Source organism: Macadamia integrifolia, chromosome 9 (assembly GCF_013358625.1).
Source record: "Macadamia integrifolia cultivar HAES 741 chromosome 9, SCU_Mint_v3, whole genome shotgun sequence".
Lineage (NCBI taxonomy): Eukaryota > Viridiplantae > Streptophyta > Magnoliopsida > Proteales > Proteaceae > Macadamia > Macadamia integrifolia.
Window position 1 is genome coordinate 23639428 of NC_056565.1, and position 22773 is coordinate 23662200.

General features: G+C 41.7%; 1 protein-coding gene across 1 annotated transcript; it reads left to right on the forward strand.

The window, feature by feature from the left end:
- The first annotated feature begins 11452 nt into the window (after positions 1–11452).
- Positions 11453–12898, forward strand: LOC122088079 (protein EXORDIUM-like 5). The gene has a single exon (XM_042657224.1). It carries the CDS (start codon positions 11570–11572, stop codon positions 12620–12622), a length of 1053 nt encoding a protein of 350 aa, XP_042513158.1. The 5' UTR covers positions 11453–11569; the 3' UTR covers positions 12623–12898.
- Positions 12899–22773: the final 9875 nt, after the last annotated feature.

Here is a 22773-nt window from a genome sequence, read left to right on the forward strand (position 1 = left end):
ATCACCCTAGGGGAGTGGTATATATCCCAGGTGAGTCGACGAAACCTGGACTCCATCTCTCCGAATTGTCTCCACATCTGGAGCTCTCTTCCAGTGTTCTCATCTACTCTCCTGAGGAGCTCTTGCTCCTTGGCTGCACTTACTCCAAGCTGACCTCTAAGCTCAGCCTGACCCTCTCTCAAGGCCCTCAACTCAGATAGTATGTCCTGTAAGAAAGGTACCTCTCCAGTAGGTGGGGAAGCTGAGGGTTGTGTGTCAGAAGCACTAGGGATATCTGGGCCACTGGCTCTAGTTGATCGGCAACCACTGGCTCCATAGAAGGCTAGATCTGCTGCCCTAGCATCTAGTGGCCTCTCCTCTAAAACCTCATCCTCTCTAATATCTTCATATCCATGTACCCCCTGGAAACCCTCTTTCTGGTTAGGGAAATAATCCCCGTCATATCCAATATTCTCATCCTCATCCATGGGCACATCCTCCTTATGCTCTGCATTCTCCTCCCCTTAACCATCTACTACTTATAGCTCTACCATTAGGGCATGTAGATTCATCTTTTTCAAATTCCTCTAAGTGAACTTGTCCCGTGGGATCTTTCCCACCTCCCCAGATAATTCAACCACGAAATGTTCGAAGACTCGAGTGAGAGCTCTACCATAGGGTAGATTTGCATCATCAAGATGCACTGCATGGTGGTGTATAGACCTCAACATGAAGTAAGGTAGGCATAGTCAAGGTTCATTGCCATCTAGAGCAGACAGCAAGCAGCCAGCCAGGTAGGTAGACACAAAACCCAGCTGATTCCTGTGACCACTCCTAGGAGCCAGGTTGAACTGCACCAACCTAGCAAATACTCTGCCCTCAAGAGAAAAGTTTGTCTCAGATGCAGGCCTCACTCGTGTGCCACTGATTACCTCATATATATGCTCTTGTAAGTCCCAGCTCATCAGTGGGCCTATACCTCTAGTCATGGGAGGACTGTAGTAGTAGATTCCCTCTAAGAAAATACCCATGATCTCTGGCAACCAATCTATAGTCAGGATGATCTCCACACCCTTCACCATACTGATTATGACAAACTCTCCATCCTCCTCTATGGGCTCAAGGTTACAGTAAAACTTCTGCACTAAGTCCTTGTAGCAAGGCCAATCAATGTTTAAGATAGCCTCCCAACCTAGGGTAGTAAATCTCACCAAGAGGAAAATGCGGGAAAAATGCTCCACCACCACCTATTTCTCCAGCATCATGGGTAGTGGGTGGAAGGTATCCCATGAAGATGCGGCCCTCGAGCTGTAGAAGACCATCTCGTCATAGTTGGTCAAGTCTTCAAGCTCCTCCCTTTCTCTAGGCGGAGATGAAGCTGAAGAACTAGACCCCACCTCTTTCTTCTTGGCCTTAGAAGCCTTCCTCTTGCTTGATGGATCTACGGTTCCTTACATTTTGGGGGTGGCATCCTACAAATATAAAGAAAAGAGGTAAGCACATCGTATAAAATAAGGAGCCAATGTACAAGGAATACCAAGTTGGGACAGGTAGTAGAAATAGATCCAAGGAATGAACATGATAAGCTATGTTTAGCATATGGCAGAGGACTATAGGAAATGTGATCTAAGCTAGCTTATTTCAAAGCATCAAACCCAATACCAAACCTGGATACCTAACCCTACCAGGTGATTCAATGTACAAATAAGAAGGATTGAAGTGATAGAAATCACTAAGTAAACACAATTGATGCAAAGGGATGAATGGGATGAGGCATGTGATGATTGAGGTGTACAGTTATCCCAATGAAAAGTAGCCTTAATGCTTAGAAAGTCCAAGAATATAGAAAATGAATAAATCCCTTCAAGAGACATGGGATAAGGTATGAATTTAACAAGAGATAGCATATCACTACTTGGATTCGGAATGAGAAATTTGAAGGTTACAAACAAATAACATGTAGAAAATTTCAAATTAGGAAGTCTAGCCAAATGTGTAATGTGAAATTTACATTTCAATGGAAACAATCATTGATGATGCTAATATACTTGAGGGGCTATGATTCAAATATAAACAAGAAGTTCAAGAATGGTTAGGCAGAAAATTCCCCAAATGTTTTGCCCAAAAGGAGGGGGCAAGTCCATATAAGAGTTAAAAAAACAACCATGCCATCCAAATTAGGGCAAATTTATGCAATGGGATGATTAGTGAACACAATAGAAGCCCAAAATCGCAATGGAAACAAAAAAATCGCAACTAGAATGCTAGATTAACATGGAAGGAGAGATATGCACAATAGAAGCCCCAAAATCGCTAGTTAGGGCACAAAAAAGGGAAAAATACTCCAACAGTTCCATTCTATGGATCAAAATGGTTGGAAACAGTAATCTAAGCTCTACAATGGCATGTACTTCAATTTCCATGAAAAGAATGAAAGAAAAAAACTAGGATTATATCCACATAGGCGATTTTCCCATTCAAAAAGAGAAAAAAAAAACCAGATTTTGAGAGAAAAAGAGGGTTTGAGAACTCACGTTGAAGATTGGATGGGAAAGTATGCAACTTGAATGGATCCTTGTGTCGATTCGGCAAGTTGAGTTATAAGGGATCGCCCAAAAATTGCCCCAAGTCACCTAAGTTGGAGTGGAAGAGAAAGAAATGAAAAAGGGTAAAAAACAGGGGTTTAAAACCATTTTGTCTCGGGTGTGACCGGCGGGTCTGAAGCCGGCAGGTTTCAACCAGCTAGACCCACCAGTCTTAAGCCCACCGATTTTGGCAGTGGGTGTCTAGTGACCCCAGTAGGTCCTACATGGCCTGCATCAATGGATTTTAGGGTCATTTTTGAAAATAAATGAAGTTATAAGGGAATTTTGACTAACACATTTAATGGGATACAAATTGGAAATTCGAATTTTAATGTGCACTTTTTCCCCAATTGTTTTAAGCTGTAAGTGCACAAGGTTGCACACAAGAATTTGAGTAATTGTGTAATGAATTATAATACTAACCTATATGAAATTTTCATGCAAATCAGGTATCCTTAGCAATGGTATGCACTAGATCCGAGAGTGTCGCTCAAGGTGCACCTCGAGGTCCCTGTCCTATTAGTTAGCCACCAATCAATAGGAGGCCTCAACCTACGGGGTAAGAATCTAACCCACATCCTCAAGAGACAACTGATCAAAATGTAGCTCATGAGAATCCACCCATGGCTGCATTTCCTGATCCTCCACCAGTACTCACCCCAAGCGATGTTGAGAACTTTAATTCAATAATCGAATCAAACTCTCCATCAGCAGATTCTCTAGCAACAGTAGACTTTTATGACTGCTATGCAACAACAATGGTGTGCTGCACTGCTGAGTCATCCTCCTTGGGTAAATATTCCACAAGGTCCAACTAGAGTTCCTGGTGTTGAGGCACAGGTTGGAGGTACACCACCTAGCATCACTCCTCAAATTCAAGTTGAAGGTACACCACCCATACTACCTCAGGGTACACCTCTATATATGATGCCACCTCCCTACCGGTACCATCTGGTATATGCACCATATTTTTAGCTGATGGGCCATATCACAAGAGTAGTGGAGTCATTCAAAAGGAACCTACCACCTACATTCACTAAGGTGGGTAGTGACCCCTTGAAACTGGACCGATAGATCCAAGAGATTGAGAAGATATTTGAAGTGATTGAGTACATTGAGGCTAAAAATATTATCTATGCAAGGTTACAGTTTAAGAATGAGGCCAACTCCTAGTGGCAAGCATCAAAGGCCATATTATTTGCCACATACCTAGAACCCACATGGGAGCAATTCAAGGAGTTGTTCTCAGCAAATTACTACCCTTAGAGTTTTAGAGACTGCAAAGAAGCGGAGTTCTCGGCCTTGACTCAAGGAAGCAAGTTTGTCCTTGATTATCAACAATAGTTTGAGCCCCTATTCTACTTTGCACCCCCTCACATAAAATCGGCTGAAGAAAATGGCAAGAAGTTTCTGAAAGGAATGAAGGTATCCATTGGCACGATACTGGAGGCATTAGATCTCACCGACTATGCCATGATTGTACAGAAGGCCAAAGCCATGGAAGACAAGCAGAAAGGTGAATCATCCCTTACACCTTCGGGTGGCCTGAGTAAGAATTTTTGTGGATTATACAGATTTGGTCCTTCATACAGGCAGCCCTACCAGCCATCTGGTTATCCTCCCCGATCCGCTAGTGGGTCAAGTACTATATCTTTTCACCCGAATACCAGTACGGTGCCCACAGTTACCAGGCCACCTCACCCTCCACTTGCTACAGGTCAGGCTCAGAGAGCTCCCGCTCCGGTTCAAGCTTCACAGAACCGTTGCTTTAATTGCCATTCATATGGGTATTTTGCTAAAGATTGCCGAGTCCGACCAGCCTTACCAACCAACCAGCCTTCTGGGTACAAACCTTCTTTGACTCAAGGGAGTCAACCACAAGGAAGGATTTATGCTTTGTTAGCTGATGAAGCAGAAGCTAGCACAGAAGTGGTAGCAGGTACAATTTAATTTGAGAATTTCCTTCTGGTAAATATTGATAACCTACTATACTTATGTGCACTGTTGTATTAGGTGTCCTACCTATATCAGGTATACCAGCATATGTCTTGTTTGATTTAGGGGCTTCATATTCATTTGCATTAAAGAGGTTTGCTGAGAAACTTGACATGACACCCAAAATATTAGAGCATAAGTTGATAGTTAGCACACCTACAGGAAAAATTACATAGTTAAAGGAGGTATATGGGCTATGCACCATTGAGATCAGTGGAAAGCAGTTAAATGTCCAAGTCATCAAATTAAACAAGCAGAACTTTGATGTTATACTAGGCATGGATTGGTTATCAGCACATCAAGCAAGCGTGATGTTTGCCGAGAAACAGATCAAGGTGATCGATGATGAAGGAAAGGAACTAATATACCAAGTGGATATAATAAATCGAGCTAAAAAGGTCCTCATCTCCACTCTGCAAGTGATGAAGTTGTTGGAAAATGGGTATATGGGGTAAATAACATCGATGATTGATTTAGATACAAAGGTCAAACCTCTAGAGGAAGTAGAGGTACTTAAAGAGTTCCCAAACGTCTTTCTAGATGACCTAACTCAGCTACCACCTGACAGGGAGCTGGAATTTGCTATAGATTTGATTCCTGGAGCTGCCCCGATGTCCAAGGCTCTGTACAGAATGGCACCAATGAAATTAAAGGAATTGCAAGTACAATTGCAAGATCTGTTGAAGAAGGGATTCATCTACCCAAGTGTATCATCTTGGGGTGCTCCAGTGTTGTTTCTTAAGAAGAAAGATGGAAGCCTACGTATGTGCATTGATTACCGGGAATTGAACAAGTTAACTATCAAGAACTGGTATCTATTGCCACGCATTAACGATCTGTTTGATCAACTACAAGGTGCTAAGGTATTTTCAAAGATTGACCTTAGATCCAGGTATTATCAACTCAAGATAAAGAGCAGTGATATACCAAAGACAGCCTTTAGAACTCAGTACGGTCATTATGAGTTCTTGGTGCTATCTTTTGGATTGACCAATGCACCAGTAGCTTTCATGGATTTGATGAACCGAGTGTTTCACAATGTTCTTAACAAGTCGGTCATTATTTTTATTGATGATATCTTGATCTAGTAGAAGTCAGAAGAAGACCATACAAAACACTTGAGGATGGTACAACAGAGACTGAGAGAGCAACAGTTGTATACGAAATTCAGCAAGTGCGAATTTTGGTGCAAATAGGTTGGATTCCTAGAACATGTGGTGTCTAAATATGGAATCAAAGTGGATCCGAATAAGTTGAAAGCTGTAGTAGACTAGGAAATACCCAAGGGTGTAATAGAAATTAGAAGTTTCTTGGGTTTGGTAGGTTACTATAAATGCTTCATCGAGAACTTTTCTCGGATTTCAACACTAATGACCAAGTTGACTAGGAAGGGTATAAAGTTTGATTAGTCAAAGGAGTGTGAAGACAATTTTCAAGAGCTGAAGAAGCGGCTAGTGTCAGCACCAGTGTTGACTATTCCTGAAGGCACAGGTGGGATGACAATGTATACCAATGCTTCCAAAATTGGATTGGGCTGTGTACTTTTGCAACACGGTAATGTAGTAGCATATGCATCTACACAGTTGAAGGACTATGAAAAGAACTACCCCACCCATGACTTGGAGCTAGCAGCGGTCATATTCACCTTAAAGATTTGGTATCACTACTTGTATGGGGAAAGGTGCGAGATATACAGTGACCACAAAAGTCTTAAGTACTTTTTCACCCAAAGAAACTTGAATATGAGACAAAGGAGATGGCTTGAGCTTATGAAAGACTATGGTTGTGATATGCAATATCACCCAAGGAAGGCCAATGTAGTGGCAGATGCATTAAGCCGAAAAGCTCAAACTGTGTCACTTGCCTATCTAGTTGTCAGTCCAGAGCTCGTACAGGAGGCAATGTTAATGGATGAAATCCTATTGTACGAGGGAGCGACCTTGGAGCTAGAGCACCAATCAGATGATGTCCAACAATTGACTATGTCCTTGGCAGCTCTACAGGAACACTCATCCATCAGGGAAGAAATCATAATGAAACAACCTTTAGATCCTGAGTTGTAGCAGATCAAAGAGAAAATTCAAGAGCAAAAAATGAATAACCCTAACTTTACATTAGCCAGTGATGGGGCACTATTGTTTTGGGGCAGATTGTGTATGCCCTGGGATGAGGTGACACAAGATAAAATAGTAAAGGAAGCACATAATTCTGAGTACTCTCTTCACCCTGGAAGTACTAAGATGTACAAAGACTTAAAGCAACACTACTGGTGGCCAGCAATAAAGTCTACAATAGCTTTGTATGTGTCAACTTGCCTTGCATGTCAGAAAATCAAAGCTGAATGGCACCGACCTTTTGGCACTCTTCAACCACTCCCAGTACCCGAGTGGAAGTGGGGTAATATTACAATGGACTTCGTCACTAGACTACCATGTACACCAAAGGGAATGGATGCAATTTGGGTGCTAGTTGACAGGCTTACTAAGATAGCTCACTTTATTCTGATCAGGACCAATTACCCCATGGATAAGCTAGCATAGCTTTACATGGATAATGTTGTATGCTTATATGGTGTACCAATGAACATTGTATCAGACAAAGACCTGAGGTTTATCTCCAGGTTCTGAAAGAGCTTCTAGCAAGCCTTGGGCTAATAATTGAACCTGAGTACAGCCTTCCATCCACAGACAGATGGACAATCCTAGTGGACCATACAAATATTAAAAGACATGCTCCGAGCCTGTGCCATGGAAATGAGTGGCAGTTGGGAGGAGTATTTACCTCTTATAGAGTTTTCTTACAACAACAACTACCAAGCTACAATTGGGATGGCTCCATATGAAGCATAATATGGTAAAAAGTGTAGAACTCCTCTATACTGGGACAAAGTAGGTGAACACCGAATGCTTGGACCAATGATGATTCAGATGACATGCGATAAAGTTGATATCATTAGAGAAAGAATTAAAGCAACCCAGTCACATCAAAAGAGCTATGCAGATAGTCGTAGGAAGGAAATGGAATTCCAAGAGAGAGAGAAATTGTTCCTCAAAATATCTCCTACCAAAGGTCTACGCAGATTCCACAAGAGAGGCAAGTTAAGTCTGAGATATATTGGGCCATTTGAGATTTTGAAGCGAGTTAGGGCTGTGGCATACATATTGGCATTACCACCTTCCCTCAGCAGTGTTTATAATGTGTTCCATGTATCTATGTTGAAGCGGTATGTTCATAATCCATCCCACATGCTACCTGTGGAACCAGAATACTTAGAAACTGATATGACATATTAAGAACATCCGGCTGAGATCTCAGATAGGAAGGTGAAAACTCTCCTCAACTGCTCTATTGTTTTTGTGAAAATTCGGTGGGCTAACCACCCGATCGAAGAGGCATCTTGGGAGAAAGAGGATAATATTCAAGCCTTATATCCTCATCTTTTCGAACAACCAGGTACTACAATTTCAGAGACAAAATTTTTAAAAAGGGGGGGTAATGTGATACCCTACTTTCTAAACCCGGTCTAATTACCCATATTGACTTAGTTTGATCATACAGGGGCTGAACCAGAGAGAACTGATGCAAGTACCATATGGAATATGGTAGCAAGAGTCACCGTGAACTCGGGTTAGCCCGGCATGACTGAGCGGGTACCAAATGTAATATGTGCACCCAAGCCTTGCACTTGCACGCACTATGAGGCCATATATAAGGAGTAAAGGCAGGTACTAGTATTTGTGGGTGCCTACGTGATTTAATTATGTATGGAAGCTTATTCCTATTGAAGCCCAAGTGGAACACTGACAAATGGGCTGACTGGAAGGTATGACACTGGGGGGCTAGATACCCACCTGAGATATACCCACCTGAGATACACCCACCTGAGAGACACCCACCTATTACTAAAAGATATTTTGGGGGCCCATGTATAAAAGGGAGATATTTATTGCTTTCCTCCCTCATTAATACTAGTTGGTTGGTGGGAGAAAGTAAAGAGAGAGAGAGAAAGAATAAAGGAAAAGGAAGAAGAAGAAGAAGAAGAAGAAGAAAGAAGAAGGGAATCGATCATAGACCTTCACCAAAGCTAGGTCTTAGCATTTGAGACCGTAATGATGATTGGCTCGCCGGGATCTTCAATTTGAGATAGTTATTGTGCATATTCTAAGGATTCTTAGGGAAACCCCTTTCTTAAACCCTTTTTTGATTTTTGGGGAAAAACCCACTTGAATCTTGCTAATCTTACTTGGGTAATCGAATCTAAGGTCTAATGGAATGTGTGTATAATGATTTTGAAGGATTTGGAATGAGTGTTGGTGAAGATCTAGAGTTTTTAGAGTTCTTGAGCTAAAGGAGTGAAATTGGGGTTTCATTGGTGTTCTTAAGGAAAGAGGTAAGAATCCCCTTTTTTCTTTTGATTTGATCTTAGATTTAGGTTGTGGATGTATGAGTGACCTTAGATGAGGAATTGGCATCACTGGATCGACCCCAAACAAGTTTCCCAAGCCGAAGAGAAGATGGGAAGATGATAGAAAAATTCTCGTTTTCTGGCTGGGGGTGTCACACCGGTGGATCTCAAACCCACCTATGTGCCTAGAACTTAGTTTTGAGTCTCTGGCCTAGCCGGTGGGTCTCAGACCCGCCTGTCATGGTCTCAGAATGGGCCCAAATTAGATGGGCAACCCCCATTTATGATTCTAAACCTGATTTAAGTGTTCAATCATGAAGATTTTGACCCCAAAATAGTTCTCGATGCAAAACCGTTGCTCCAAACACATGGCAGCCTGTGAGGATTTTGCACCGAAATTATGGCGCATGTCGGATGCCATAAATGCTGGTTGATGAGTCCCTAGGTACTGAGCCAAGGCTCTCTACTCTGGTGAATCGACCCGGCTCGATAGAATGTACTGGCTCCAGAGCACTATCTGGAATGCGCACTTCATCCCAAGAACCTAGCCTTGTGTGGGTGAGCCTTCTACTCAGCCATCGTGTAGCCGAGGAGGATGCAGTAAGCCTCCGGCTCAGCTATTGTGAGCTCAAGCCCTCTAGGCGTGCCCCATATTCGTGAGACAGGCAGGTATATATCGCACTGCCAACTCAGCATATCATGCCTACACACCTGAATCTTCGGGAGGGCTTAATGTCAAAACCGCACAAGGAAGTTCTCCAAGTGTGGTCTCTTTAGGTAAGGAATACTCTTCAGATAAGGAATCCAAGTCCGAGTTTCAAGTGTAAGATCCAGAACAGATCTCCTCATGGGATCCCAGGCTCTTAATAGGAGGGAATATCCTCGGAATCTTCCCAAGGATCAAGGGGTGGCCTTCCTTTCAAGACTCTTACCATGCAAAAAGCTCGACATAAGCGACCATCACCAAACAGCTATAAATATAAGAGGTAAGCCTCCAAGGAGGGGATTGATTCTTTTCGGAATTCTAAGTTTTACCCGTTGCAGACTTCTGACTTAGGCATTCGAGTATTCTGCGCCGGCCCAACCTAGTACTCTCTGCTTACCATTTGTGCATAATTTTCTTCAGGGACTTTGGCTCTCATATATGAATCTCACCAGTCAAAATCTAAAGCATCAATCATGTATATATATATATATATATATATATTGGGGGAATTTACTATCACTCCCCTACACTTGGCCTATATTTACTAATACTCCCCTACCTTTTACTTTTTTTCTTATACACCCATACTTTTGGACTTTTACATCTCTTTATCTCCTACTCTTTTTAATTGCCCAGATTACCCATCCTTTTCACCTGTAACCTATTAAAACTTTTTTCAAATTGACCATTTTTGAACCAGTCATTTCAGAAACAGGAACACAAGGAAATATTTCATTATCAATATTATAAGGAAATATTGATACCATTCAACCAAGAACTTCTTTTGCACCCAGTTCATTTCAAAAACAAGAATACAATGCACAGAAAACTAAAATCATTGTTCTCATATATAAACATCAACTCATAGTATAAGGAAGCCAATTGGTGATGCACACCTCTACTTCTTGATTTCATATTAACCCATTCGCTTGAAAACTCTGAACTTCACAAATTTGAGATTTGGAATTGTGTAAGAGCCAAAAAAACGACCACAAAACACAAACCCACAAGGTGAAACTCCAAAAACCATCACATGATGAACAAAACCCAGAAAATTTTAGGGAGCATATAGATTGATTAAAATAACAACCCGACATCAAAGCTTCCTACAAGTCCCCGACTTTCAAATCTCTTTGGGAAAACATACTTGGTTGTTTCAGACGCGAAATTCATCATGATTGACAAAGAAAACCAAAAAAAAAAAAGAGAAGAAAAGCAAAGGACCTATTAAGTGTCCAACATAAATTCTTCTCAAAATTTCAATGGATAATTAAAGATTAAATGGGGTGCTGAGAAATAGAAAGAAAGAGAGAAAGATGAGCTTTTCAAATGATGGAATCGTGAAATTAATCTTTTTTGAACCATTCAATTTGAAGAAAGCTTAATAGGTTATGTGAAAATGAGGGATAATCTGAGTATTTGAAAAGAGTAAAGAAAAAAATATATATAAAAATCCAAAAGTAAGGAAGTATCGGAACAAAAGTAAAAGATTAGAAAATTTCAGTAAATATAAGCCTAGTGTAGAGGAGTCACAGTAAATTTCTTTTTTTCATTTTACAGTATAGAAGTTTAGGCTGAGGCGCCATTATGATTGTTACCATGGAGCACACACAAAAAAAAAAATGTTAATCCAAAAACGATGATTTTCAGTACTAAGCACATCTACTAAACATGTGGGTTATTCCCGTCATTTTCATCTTCTCAAAAAGGTAAATCCCGGTTTTCCAGAAGAACGAGAAAGACAGAAGAGGTGCCCACAGTGCAGCTGTCACCAGCCCATTTCCCTCTTTCCCGTGCTCTTCCAAGTTCAGTTCTTCCTCTTTTTAAACCTCCCTCTTCCTCAGCTATTATGTCCATCGACCAACACCATCATACTTGCTCTGGATCTGAATTCCCAAAATGTCTATAATTCGTCTTCTTACATTTTTTCTTTTTCTTTCCTTCCACTCAAATTGCTTCCAAGTCAGTGCATCTTCTTCCCCAACTTCTCAAACCCTAGACCTTAATCGGCCGGAGTACATCAACCCAAAGTTCCCACCTTCAACCCTCTCCACCTCCAAGAAGTTTGAGGGTTCCTCAAACCTCGTCCACCTCCGCTACCACATGGGTCCAGTCCTCTCCTCCCCAGTAAACATCTACCTCATCTGGTACGGACAATGGAACCCTTCCCAGAAGCTCCTTATCAAGGACTTCCTCCTCTCCATCTCAGCCAACCACCGTGTCGCTCCTTCTCCGTCCGTCTCCGAATGGTGGCACACCGTCTCCCTCTACACCGATCAGACCGGCGCCAACATCTCGCGCTCCGTCGTCATTGCCCGTGAGTACATCGATCACCACTACTCCCATGGGACCCACCTCACTCGTCTCTCCATCCAGGAAGTCATCGATAATGCTGTTAGGTCCGCACCCTTCCAGGTAGATCACAAGAACGGCATCTACTTGGTCTTAACCTCTAACGATGTCACCGTTCAGGACTTTTGTCGAGCAGTTTGTGGTTTCCATTACTTCACCTTCCCTTCCATGGTGGGTCACACGCTGCCATACGCCTGGGTAGGTAACTCAGGAAAGCAGTGCCCTGAGGTGTGTGCCTACCCGTTTGCGGTGCCTGGGTACATGGGTGGTAGTGGTCCTGGGGCTTTGTCGCCGCCGAATGGGGATGTTGGGGTGGATGGTATGATCAGCGTGATTGGGCATGAATTGGCGGAGTTGGCTTCAAATCCGCTTGTAAATGCCTGGTATGCGGGGGAGGACCCGACTGCGCCGACGGAGATTGGGGATTTGTGTGAGGGGTTGTATGGGACTGGTGGGGGTGGTGGGTATATTGGGCAGGTGATGCGGGACAGAGGTGGGAGGACCTATAATCTCAATGGAAGGAGAGGGAGAAAGTTTTTGGTGCAGTGGGTTTGGAGTCCAGTTAAGCAGGCATGTGCTGGGCCTAATGCTTTGGACTGAAGTTGGTACACACGAAGCACACAGACGGACACACTTGCTCTCTATTTTTGTACTTGTTCAATCCCAATTTTATCTCTTCTGTGATTTCAGAGTTTCTCTCTGCTCGAGTGAATTATTATTATTATTATTATTTTCTCTGGCCATCTTGTTCTCCATTGAGATTTGAAAGGGGAGGATGGTTATGGTTTGGAGTAAAGAATTATTATTTTTTGTTTAATTATTATTTAGTCAGATGTAAATAAAGAGTAAAATAGAAGAAGATAACGGTTGGTTGGATCTTTTTTCTTTTCTTTTTTTTTTGGCGACTATAAATTTATTTTATTGATTATGATGGTTTTAAAAGTTAAAGATGCTCTGTGTTTGCTACTTTAATATCTTTGATAATGACGAAGAAAGTCCAAAAAATTGAAGTTAGAGGGAATGGGGTATACACTGTAGAGCTTGGGATTTAATCTCTCTTTTCCACGTCTACGGTCTACATATTATCTACATTTGTTTTTTTATTGGGGGCGGGGGGCAAATATAAAGTATCTACATTTTCTACCAAAAAAGAAAAAAAATCTATTATCGACATCTTTTTTTGTGAAAATATCCAGTGCCTACATGATGCGATGTAATTAAGGGAAGAAAATAAAAAAATATATAGTGAAGGGAAATTAAATGATGCATATATAGAATTATAGGAGGTCACTAATTCTGCCAGTAAGAGGAGGAAGGCGACTTCTCAGATCTCACATTTGATATCGGCGTTGTGCTTTGGTGGGTATGAACAGAAGTTGGGGTAACAGTGGTGTTTAGCTATAACTATGGGTGTCAAAATTTAGATCGAATTGATAAAATCGATTGAAGCCGAAAGAGGTCGGATCAAATTAAATCTATCATTATTAGATTGGTTTTGGACTCAGGTATGTTGGGATTTGTTTTCATGTTCAAATCAAGCTGGTCAATAATCAAATCAAAATGAAACTGAATGAAAGTTATGAAAGGAAAAAAAAGGAAACTTTTTTATACCACCCTGAAAGCATTCATAATTTCCTATGATCCTAGATTTAAAAAAAAAAATCTTGTTCGTTCTTCACTTTCATAAGAAAATTTTTAATAAATTGATTTCATTAGAAGAAATTCGTTAAGTGGTGACGGTAGCAATTTACTATTATCTAAATGGTTAAACTACCCTTGGGTATGGGTAAATTTACTATTATACCTCAACATTAAAACTCCCACATTAGTAAAATGCTTTTCTTTTTGTGAACCTAAACATCCATGATTTGAACTTGCTCTGGTTACCTGTGAAGAAATTTTTTCTGTTGGTTTTTGCTTAGCTGAGTGCGGTGGTATGAACTCCCCACTTCTGCTATTGCTACTGTTTTCTCTTCCCACTATTGCTAGGGTCATGACTAAGCTGAGTGTGGTGGTATGAGCTCCTCCTGGCAAGGGTTTCCAATGGTGAAAAAATGTTCTCTTATAGATTAGTAGAAGGGTTAAAAAAGTCTTTTCACGTTTTAAGTTAACAGTGTTACACATTAGAGGTGTGGTGGGTATTATTTTCAATTTGTGGAGTTATAGGGAATTATGAATTTTTTTATGGTTGGTACAAGAAAATTTCCCTAAAAAAAATAAATGATTATGAGATTATAAATTTATGAATTGATTATCCATTTTTAATAACATTAGTGAAAATATTTTTGTTGCAATAAGAATTGTTACAAATCAATGAATACGAGGTTATGAATAGAGAAATTGATTTGTAAATTGTAACAATGCTTCCATTGATTTCCTTATTCAACAACTATACAAAATTAGTAGGAAAATTAAATGAACAATTCATTTAGTGATTTTAATATTAATTATCTTCTTAATAATTAGTTATTCATTGGCTTTAATATTAGTTATCTTTTCCTTATAATGATAAATCATGATTTAGTCACAAATTTAAAGTGTTTTTATCAAATATTTCATCATTATAAGTTATGAATGTAAGATTTCATTATGGTTCGATCCCGACAATAAATCGATCCAAATCGATATTGAAAAATCAAAATAAGCTGAAATCGAATCAAAATCGATCAAAAACCGAAATTCCTTAATAGATTGTTTTGATATCGCTGATCATCAATTTCAGTTTAGTGTGATATCATATTTGGCGAAATGGTACAGTGGGTAAACAGTGTAAAATTTTATTTTATTTTTTTTTTTCTAAAGAAAATCATTATATTGCTAGTCATCAATTTCAATACCGCGTCGATATATTAAATGTTACGAAATAGGGGTAACGAGATTAAAAATTTTGATTTATTTAACAAAAAAAAAAAAAAAACTCAAGAGTAAATTTGTCCGATATGTGGAATGAGAACTGAGAAAATGGCTTTATTTATTAGAGGATCAGAATTGGAGTACGAGCGACTGAGCGGGTGAGTAATACAACAGCTGTTGCCTGTGTGTAGTCCACGCTGACGATATGGATTACGGACGAGAAAGTGGAAAGCGAGGATAGATAAGATGGATAGATTGGTGTGAAATTGTTTGCTGGGGTCAGAGTAATTGAGATAGATTGGTGTGAAATTGTTGGCTGGGGTCAGAGTAATTGAGAGGCAGCTGGCTGCAACTTTTCTAAAAGTAGAAGCAGTACAATATTCAATCTAATTATAAGTGCTGCTGCGCTGCCATATGGTCCTTAATGGATCGACTTATGGAGTTCATGGGCTTATTTATGATGGACCTTTCTGTTTACGAGTTTATGGCCTTTTATTTGGGTGGGTGGGTTGGTGGGTGGGCCAGGGACTCAAGGTGGGGTCTCGTAAACATAATGCCATAATGGAGCTGACCTAAATTGTCCTGTCATGAACTTCTTGCTTAACCTTTATTCCTGTGAGGATCGTTGCCCATTGGGTCTGCATCAACTTTGCATTGCCCATTCTCTCTTGTTCCTCCTTTTTTTTTTTTTTCATTTCCCATTCTCTCTCATTCGTACAGATAACTTTCACATCTTAGGACCATAGTCTGACTCTAATCCAATGTGCTGTTCTGTGCTGTAATTGATTTGATCAGGAGGTAGCAATTCCGTGCGGGCTTCAGTGTAGGCACATCTTCATTAACGCCGACAGACAATCAGGCCCTGAACATCATCGTCGTGGGGGTGGAGGATACCCCTATTGCTGACTCCCACTTGCTTCCCAGGCAGCATTGTCCTCCTGCAAGCAAGATTAACAAGTTCAAACCCAAATTGAAGGATCACCCCTAGCTGCAGTACTACTGTCACTGAAGCATGGTGGTCGAACACTCCTGGTTCTGTCCTATTCAATTTATTCCAGTTATTGTGCTGGATTAGGCAGAATTTTTGGGTAATACAAAGGTTGAAATTCAGAAGGAATGTGAAGTCCTTGAAGGCTTACAAATGTCACTTTGCCACGTTTAAAGGAACACTTGTGCCAGGAGGAATTTAGTGGGCACTCGTTCCATAGTTGATCGCATTGCCCATTATTTCTTTTAACTGTTTTCTTCTTGTGATACTCCTAATCCTAACTCCCTCTTTTACCGCCTCCAGTAGAGTCTCAGAGAACCAACATTTGGCTATATACAGGGTTTTTTCTTCAGAGGAAATTAAGTGCGCTACCGTCCAAATTGAAGCTGTATGGAATGCCTGATGAGTGTTGGAGAAAACCTCCGAAGATTCGTCTCCTTGCGGTGATTAGAACACAGATATATAAATATACCATATCTAGTATAGTTAATGGGAGTAAGAGGAATACTTGCTAATGTGTGAAGCTCCTTAAATTTCTGCACGAACTCAACTTTTCCTCTAGGTCTTCTCCAGTCTCCCATTTGGATCCTCTCCCATAAGTGAGTGAATTGTGTTATGTTAATTATAATAGTCCATCTAGCCTTATCCTAGTCCCATAATAGGTGGGCTCAAGGATGTGAATTTGAAATCGAAACCGTTTACCAAAATTGAACCGAGCTGTTTACACTGAAACCACAAAACTGTTTAGAAAATGGTTCGATTCTTGTCACACCCCACTCGTACAAAGCCGAGCCGGTGACAGAGTTAACACCGGTTAACTCACAAACCTGCCAAGATCAACAATGCAGTAATTGCAATACAACATACCTCTACTAAACTAAGACAAACCTGTATTTTCAGCGAAAGACCTATCCATAATAATACCAGTAATTGTATCCCAAATACTTGATACCCAAATTGAGTTATAAAAGTTATATACATTTGGGCCCGAAGGCATGATATATACACAAAAATATAATAATTTAACCATGAAGTCATCAAAAGGGAGTACATCAAAATAATCTAGAAGAATCACATTGGAGTCACTACAGCCCTATAGCACAATCCTCGCCTAAAAGAGTTATACACGTGGGGTGAGCTCACTAGCCCAGTAAGTGGAAAGAAAGACCGCACAAGGAAAACCACACAAACAGTCACAACACAAATGCACTTATACGCAAGTCATTTTAACCCTATTATCCTAACAACATTACTAGGCCATAGGTTATGTGCTACTCATAACCACAGTGCACGTATGCCTCGGGTACGAGCCACGAACCCCATCTCGCGATACGTCCATAGGCTTGTCGGAGAAGGCCCACCGTTGGCACCAGAATTTAAATACACTCTGACCTTCAGTAAATTTAAATAACAGAAAGTAAAATGGGTGACTCCACCAGAAATAAAAGCAGTACGATTAGCCCTTTGAATATACCACTAGAGTTACCGACTGTGTGATACCCTACTTTTTAAACCCGGTCTAATTACACGATTGACTCGGTTTAACCATGCAGGACCTGAACCGGAGAGGGTTAAGGTGGGTTCCTTATGGACCATGATGGCAAGGGTGACTTTGAACACCGGTTGGCCAGACAAGTCCGAGTCAGTGCCAGAGGAGATGGATGTACCCAAGCCGTGTACATGCACATATCATAAGGTTATGTATGGATAAAGCTGGTATATAGCCGTATCCTAAAGCGCATATGTATAATATACCTTGTGCCGAGAGTGAGACTCATGCCGAGAGTCGAATTCCACCAAAATCCCACTTGATGGCCAATTTTCGGCCCTCAGGTGGGTGGTCACAGGTGGGCGCATCTGCCCACCTGAGTGACCCACCCATGAGGTTACTAGCTGTTTTAAAAAAGTATAAATAGTATAATTATGTTTTTTTCATTTTCTCATTTATGACATTCGGGCGTTCGGTGAGAAGAGTAAAGAGGAGAGAGAAAAGAAGGAAAAAAGAGAATGGAGAAGAGGAAAGGGGAAGGAAGAGGAAGAAGAAATGAATTTAAGCGGCGCCAAGGTTTGATCTTTCCATTTCGACGCTGGAAGAGTGATCCCCAACACGAGATCTATGATTTGAGGTGAGCAAAGGCTATGTTTCTTAAACCTTCACCAAACCCAAGTAAAACCCTTGATTTGGGTAGAGTTCCTTGAGATCTTGTAAATCCCCATTGAAATGACGAATCTAAGGTTTGATGGATGGTCTATGTGTTGATTTTGAAGGATTTGAAGAAGTGTTTACAAGGTTGGAGAAGCATTAGTGATTTCTTGAGCTAAGAAGTGATTTTTGGGGTTTTTGAACGAGTTCTTGAGCAAAGAAGGTAAGATGGATTCCATTCCTTAAATCTAACCTAGATCTAGGTTAGAATCATCTTATGAGACCTTGAATGTGTGGAGAGTGGGTTTGAAAAAGCCCCATTTGATTCCCCAAAGGTTGGGGAAGGTTCCGGGGAAAATGGTATTTTTTTGCCAAGACCGGTGGGCCAAGACTGGTGGGCCAAATGGCCCGCCTAAGGGCACCCACCTGAGAGGACAGGGCCTCGGGGCCAATCGGCGGGCCCTACCGACGGGCCGACCAGCGGGCCAACCTGCCCGCCGATCCTAGCAGGCCCTCGGCCTCCACCAGCGGGCCGACCGATGGGCCAACCTGCCCGTCGATCATAACTGGTGGGTCAGGACAGGTGGGCTGTCTGACACACCTAAGAGGCTCCCAACGTGATTTGTACGTCCGAATGGACTCAAAACGGATGTGCGACCTTCTTTTAGGTTTCTAAACATGATTTTGTCATCAAGTCTTGTTAGTTTGACCCCAAAGTGGTGAAATGCTAACCCCATTCACTTATGATAGGTTCACCAAAACTTACGCTTCTCGCACCGGATCTCACTCGTACCGGGCGTGAGTCTTTGTACACTACAGGTAAGTGGGGAGAGGACGTTTGGCCTTATTTTAAGGCTTGTTTGGCATACATTAAATCGTATCTAGATTAGCCATGTCATCATGCAACTTATATGTAGCTTAATCATCCTCATATTTTTATGCCATGTGCTTATGTGGTGAATGTTGACATCATTGTGTATAATGCATTATAGACTAGATGCCGTAGTCGGCTTGGAAACGAGTGCATTGGTGGCCCGTGGAATGGGACGCGGTGGCACTATACAATCGTACTATATCATATAGGAGCATGCGGTTTAGGATTATCATCTTCCCATGCTACGACCCTTCCCAACAGGGGTTAAGGTGTTGGGTTACCATTTGGGGGGAAGCAGTGGTCGCGGTTGTCGGGTCACTGTGGCAGTTAGACATACGCCCGGCTGGTCATTAGGACAGTCAGCAACCTCGGCGGTATATTCAAGAGGGCCAATCGTACTGTTTTTAAATTGCTGGAGTCAGTATCTTTAATTTCTGTCATTTACTTTTATGTTGAGAGCTGGTAGTCGGCATGCCTTTATTTTCTTAGCACTCACGGTGGGCCTTCTACGCAGCCCTATGGGCGTATCGCGGGATGGAGTTCGTGGCTCGTACCCGGAGTATACGCACACTGTGGTTGTAGTAGTACTAAACCAAAGACTTAGTAATGTTGAATAGGTGGATGTGATAAAAAATGATTTGCATAGCATATAGTGCATATGGTTATGATTGTTGTGTGGACTGTTGTGTGGTCCTTCTTTTCACTTACTGAGCTAGTGAGCTCATCCCACGTGTGCACCTCTTTTAGATGATTTTGCAGGTCACCAGCCTGAGGATCAAGGGTCGGGCCCCACAGTGGAATTTCCCGAGGAGGATTGGTGGGTCCCCGAGGACTATAGGCACGGTACAGATTGCACGTGCCAGGGTTGTGCTGTGGGACCACAGCAGTGACTCCATACAGGGTTACTTTTTGATTCTTTTGACGACCCCTTTTGTGTACTTGATATGTAAATTGTATTCTTTTTATGTAAATATCATGCCTGCGGGCCCACATGTACTTAACTATGTATTACAATTTGGGTATCAAGTATATCGGGGATATTTACAGGTAAATTAAGTCTTTCGCTGAACTGTTGAACATTTTCTTAGTTGTGTGTATGCTGTGGTTGGATACTGTATCAAATGATCCTGGCAGGTTTGGGTTAATCGGAGTTAACCCTGTCACCGGTCCGGTTCTGTGTGAACGGGGCGTGACAACGGTGGTATCAGAGCGTGATGCTCTATTCACTCATAGCATACCATATAGACCCCATAGAATCTATAATAGAAAATGGGATTGGGTAAATGTAAAAACTTTAAAGAGTTAAAAGCCAAATAAAGGAAGTAATAATAATGGTTGCATTTAGTTAACGCATTTCATGGCATGCATGAGAGAAAGGTACTTGGAAACAATAAAGGATTAGTTAATTGATGTCATAACCCATCGAGTACAAATTTAACGAAATTTCGGCAGCATAACGACGCAAAACGAGATTTCCAAAAAATTTTTACACAAACACCTGATAAACAACATATATATAGATCAATGATCATAATTAACAAATGGCGCCATAACTAAACTACACAAGTTATCAAACATACAAAAGAAAAAAAACTAGCACAAGCCACCAACAAAACATAACACCCCACAAGCAAGTCCAATGACAGATAAAGTACAAAGAATGAGAAAAGAAAGAAATATATAATAAGATCAGCAACACGGGAACAGGTGAGAAGCTAGTGTAGACGGACGAGCTAAGTCCTCAAAGATCATTGTCATCGTCCAATACTATTACTCCATCCCTCCTAGGTCTCGAGCTAACGTTGAGTCGACAGTCGTAGTAGTCAAACCTCGAGTTCACCAGCTGTACATCCCCCCGAAGTCGGAAAAAATCCGTTGAAATGGCATTGGCCGTTGTATCCAAGTCCTCGCCCAATCTGAGGAAGGAACTCTCTAAGGTAGCCTGCCTCTCTAGGATGTTTTCCTCTCTCGAAGCACTCTCATCCAGTCTTCTTAGCAGCTGATCTTGCCCGTCTTTTAAGGCCCTCATAGCAGGCATCATGCCCTCAAAATCATATGCACCACTCTCAGGAGGTGGGGCTCTATGCTGTGGGCCTGCAGCTCTCATGAAGCCAGGATCAGCACCTCTCCAGTCAAGAGGGTCCTCCTCGAGGATATCCTCGTCCACAAAATCCTCCTCCTTGCACTGAGGAACATAATCCTCATCCTCCTCACTAGACTCCTCCTCCATGGGAACATCCTCCCTATAGGCATTCCTCCTGTCCCTGCCTCTCTGAGCCCCTGCTCTCTGAGGTACATCCATGAGTGTGTGGAGACCCATCCTCAATAGATTTCCCCTGTCAAAATTATCTGCTGGAGTTTTCCCCTCCTCACTACTCAGGTCCACCCTAACGAACTCAAAGATCCTAGTGAGGATCCTACCATAGGGAAACCCTCAGTCCTCGAGGTGTGAGGTATGGTGCTCCATAGTCTTGAGGATGACGTAATGCAAGTACAAGTGCTCGACACCTCCCTCTAAGGCCTTATAAATGTAGAAGGCTAAGTAGGCTGCCATGAAGCCTACCTGGTTCCGGTGACCTCCTCTGGGGAGCAAATTGAACTGGACCAAACGGACAAACACATGAACCTCTGGGTAAAATGACGTCTCGGAATCCGGACGCTCTCTACTGCCATAGATGGTCTCATAGATAAGTCCTGTGTCTCCAAACTCAAGGACTGGCCCACGGGCTTACTCCTTGGAGGACTGTAGAAATGCTGCCCAACTGAAGAAATACCCAAAATGCTAGCCAGGGTGTCCACAGTCAACTAAATGTCCACCCCCTTCACCATGTTGGTTATCGCATACTCTCCATATTGGTGAGAGACCTCCAAGTTGCAGTAGAATCTACGAACCAACTGCTCATAGCACGGACGATCTATGTGGAGGATAGACTGCCAACCCAGTGCGGTGAACCTCTCCTAAAGCTGAACCTTGTGGAAGTCACCAACTACCACAGTCTTCTCCATCACCACAGACCTCTTCAGGAAGGCCTGCCAGTTGGTTGCTGCCTCTGAATAGCGGAAGAGTCCCTCATCGTAGTCGGAAGGATCAATAGGGGCAGGTCTGGGTCACCTTGTGCGAGGGGCTGGGGAACTAGTCCCTGCACTTTTCCGTTTGGAAGCGGTGGTCTTACGCCAAGCGGAAGAGGATGCGGGTTCCTTGCCTATACGAGAAGACATCCTGGCAAGAAAAGAGGAGAAAGAATGATAAGTAAGGAAGAGGAATAACAAAGGAAATAATAGATGGATGAGCAATAGGAGGAAGCCCCAAAACCTAATTCTTGCAAAATAGAATGTGACAAGTGAGGAATGATAGGAAATCTATGGATGAAATGCATGGCCAGTGACAAAACAACAATTATGGAAAAACATAAATGTGACAAAAGGCATATGAAGCATGGCAAGTGAGGAATGATAGAAAAACCCCAATTCTCAATGTGCAAGTTCAATCTGAGAAAAATGAAAAGTCTCAAAATAGAGTAAAGCCTGAAGCTTACATGTCTATGAATGAAATGCCATTGTTATACAATCTAGAATGTGCAAAGGCATCTTCTATTATGACATTGAGGTGCAAGGAATCCACAAGTATGAAGTGATGGACAGAGAATCAAAGAAACCAACACAAAAGAGATGGATTTTCATGGAAAGAGATGGGATTTCATGCATACACAACCTTCCATGATCTCTCCAACATTTTAAGTGCAAACCAAGCATAAGAAACTCATTTGAGTCGTTAGTTGGGGAGAAAAGGGTAGAGATAGAAGAAAGCCCCAAATTAGAGAAAATTAGGGCACGGTTGGGTTTTCTCTCAAAAATTGAGAAGTAAATCCTAAAACTAGAGATAAATCACAAAG

Bases quoted from the DNA above. Each gene is read 5' to 3' on its own strand.
- LOC122088079 (XM_042657224.1), top strand. From the start codon at position 11,570: ATGTCTATAATTCGTCTTCTTACATTTTTTCTTTTTCTTTCCTTCCAC.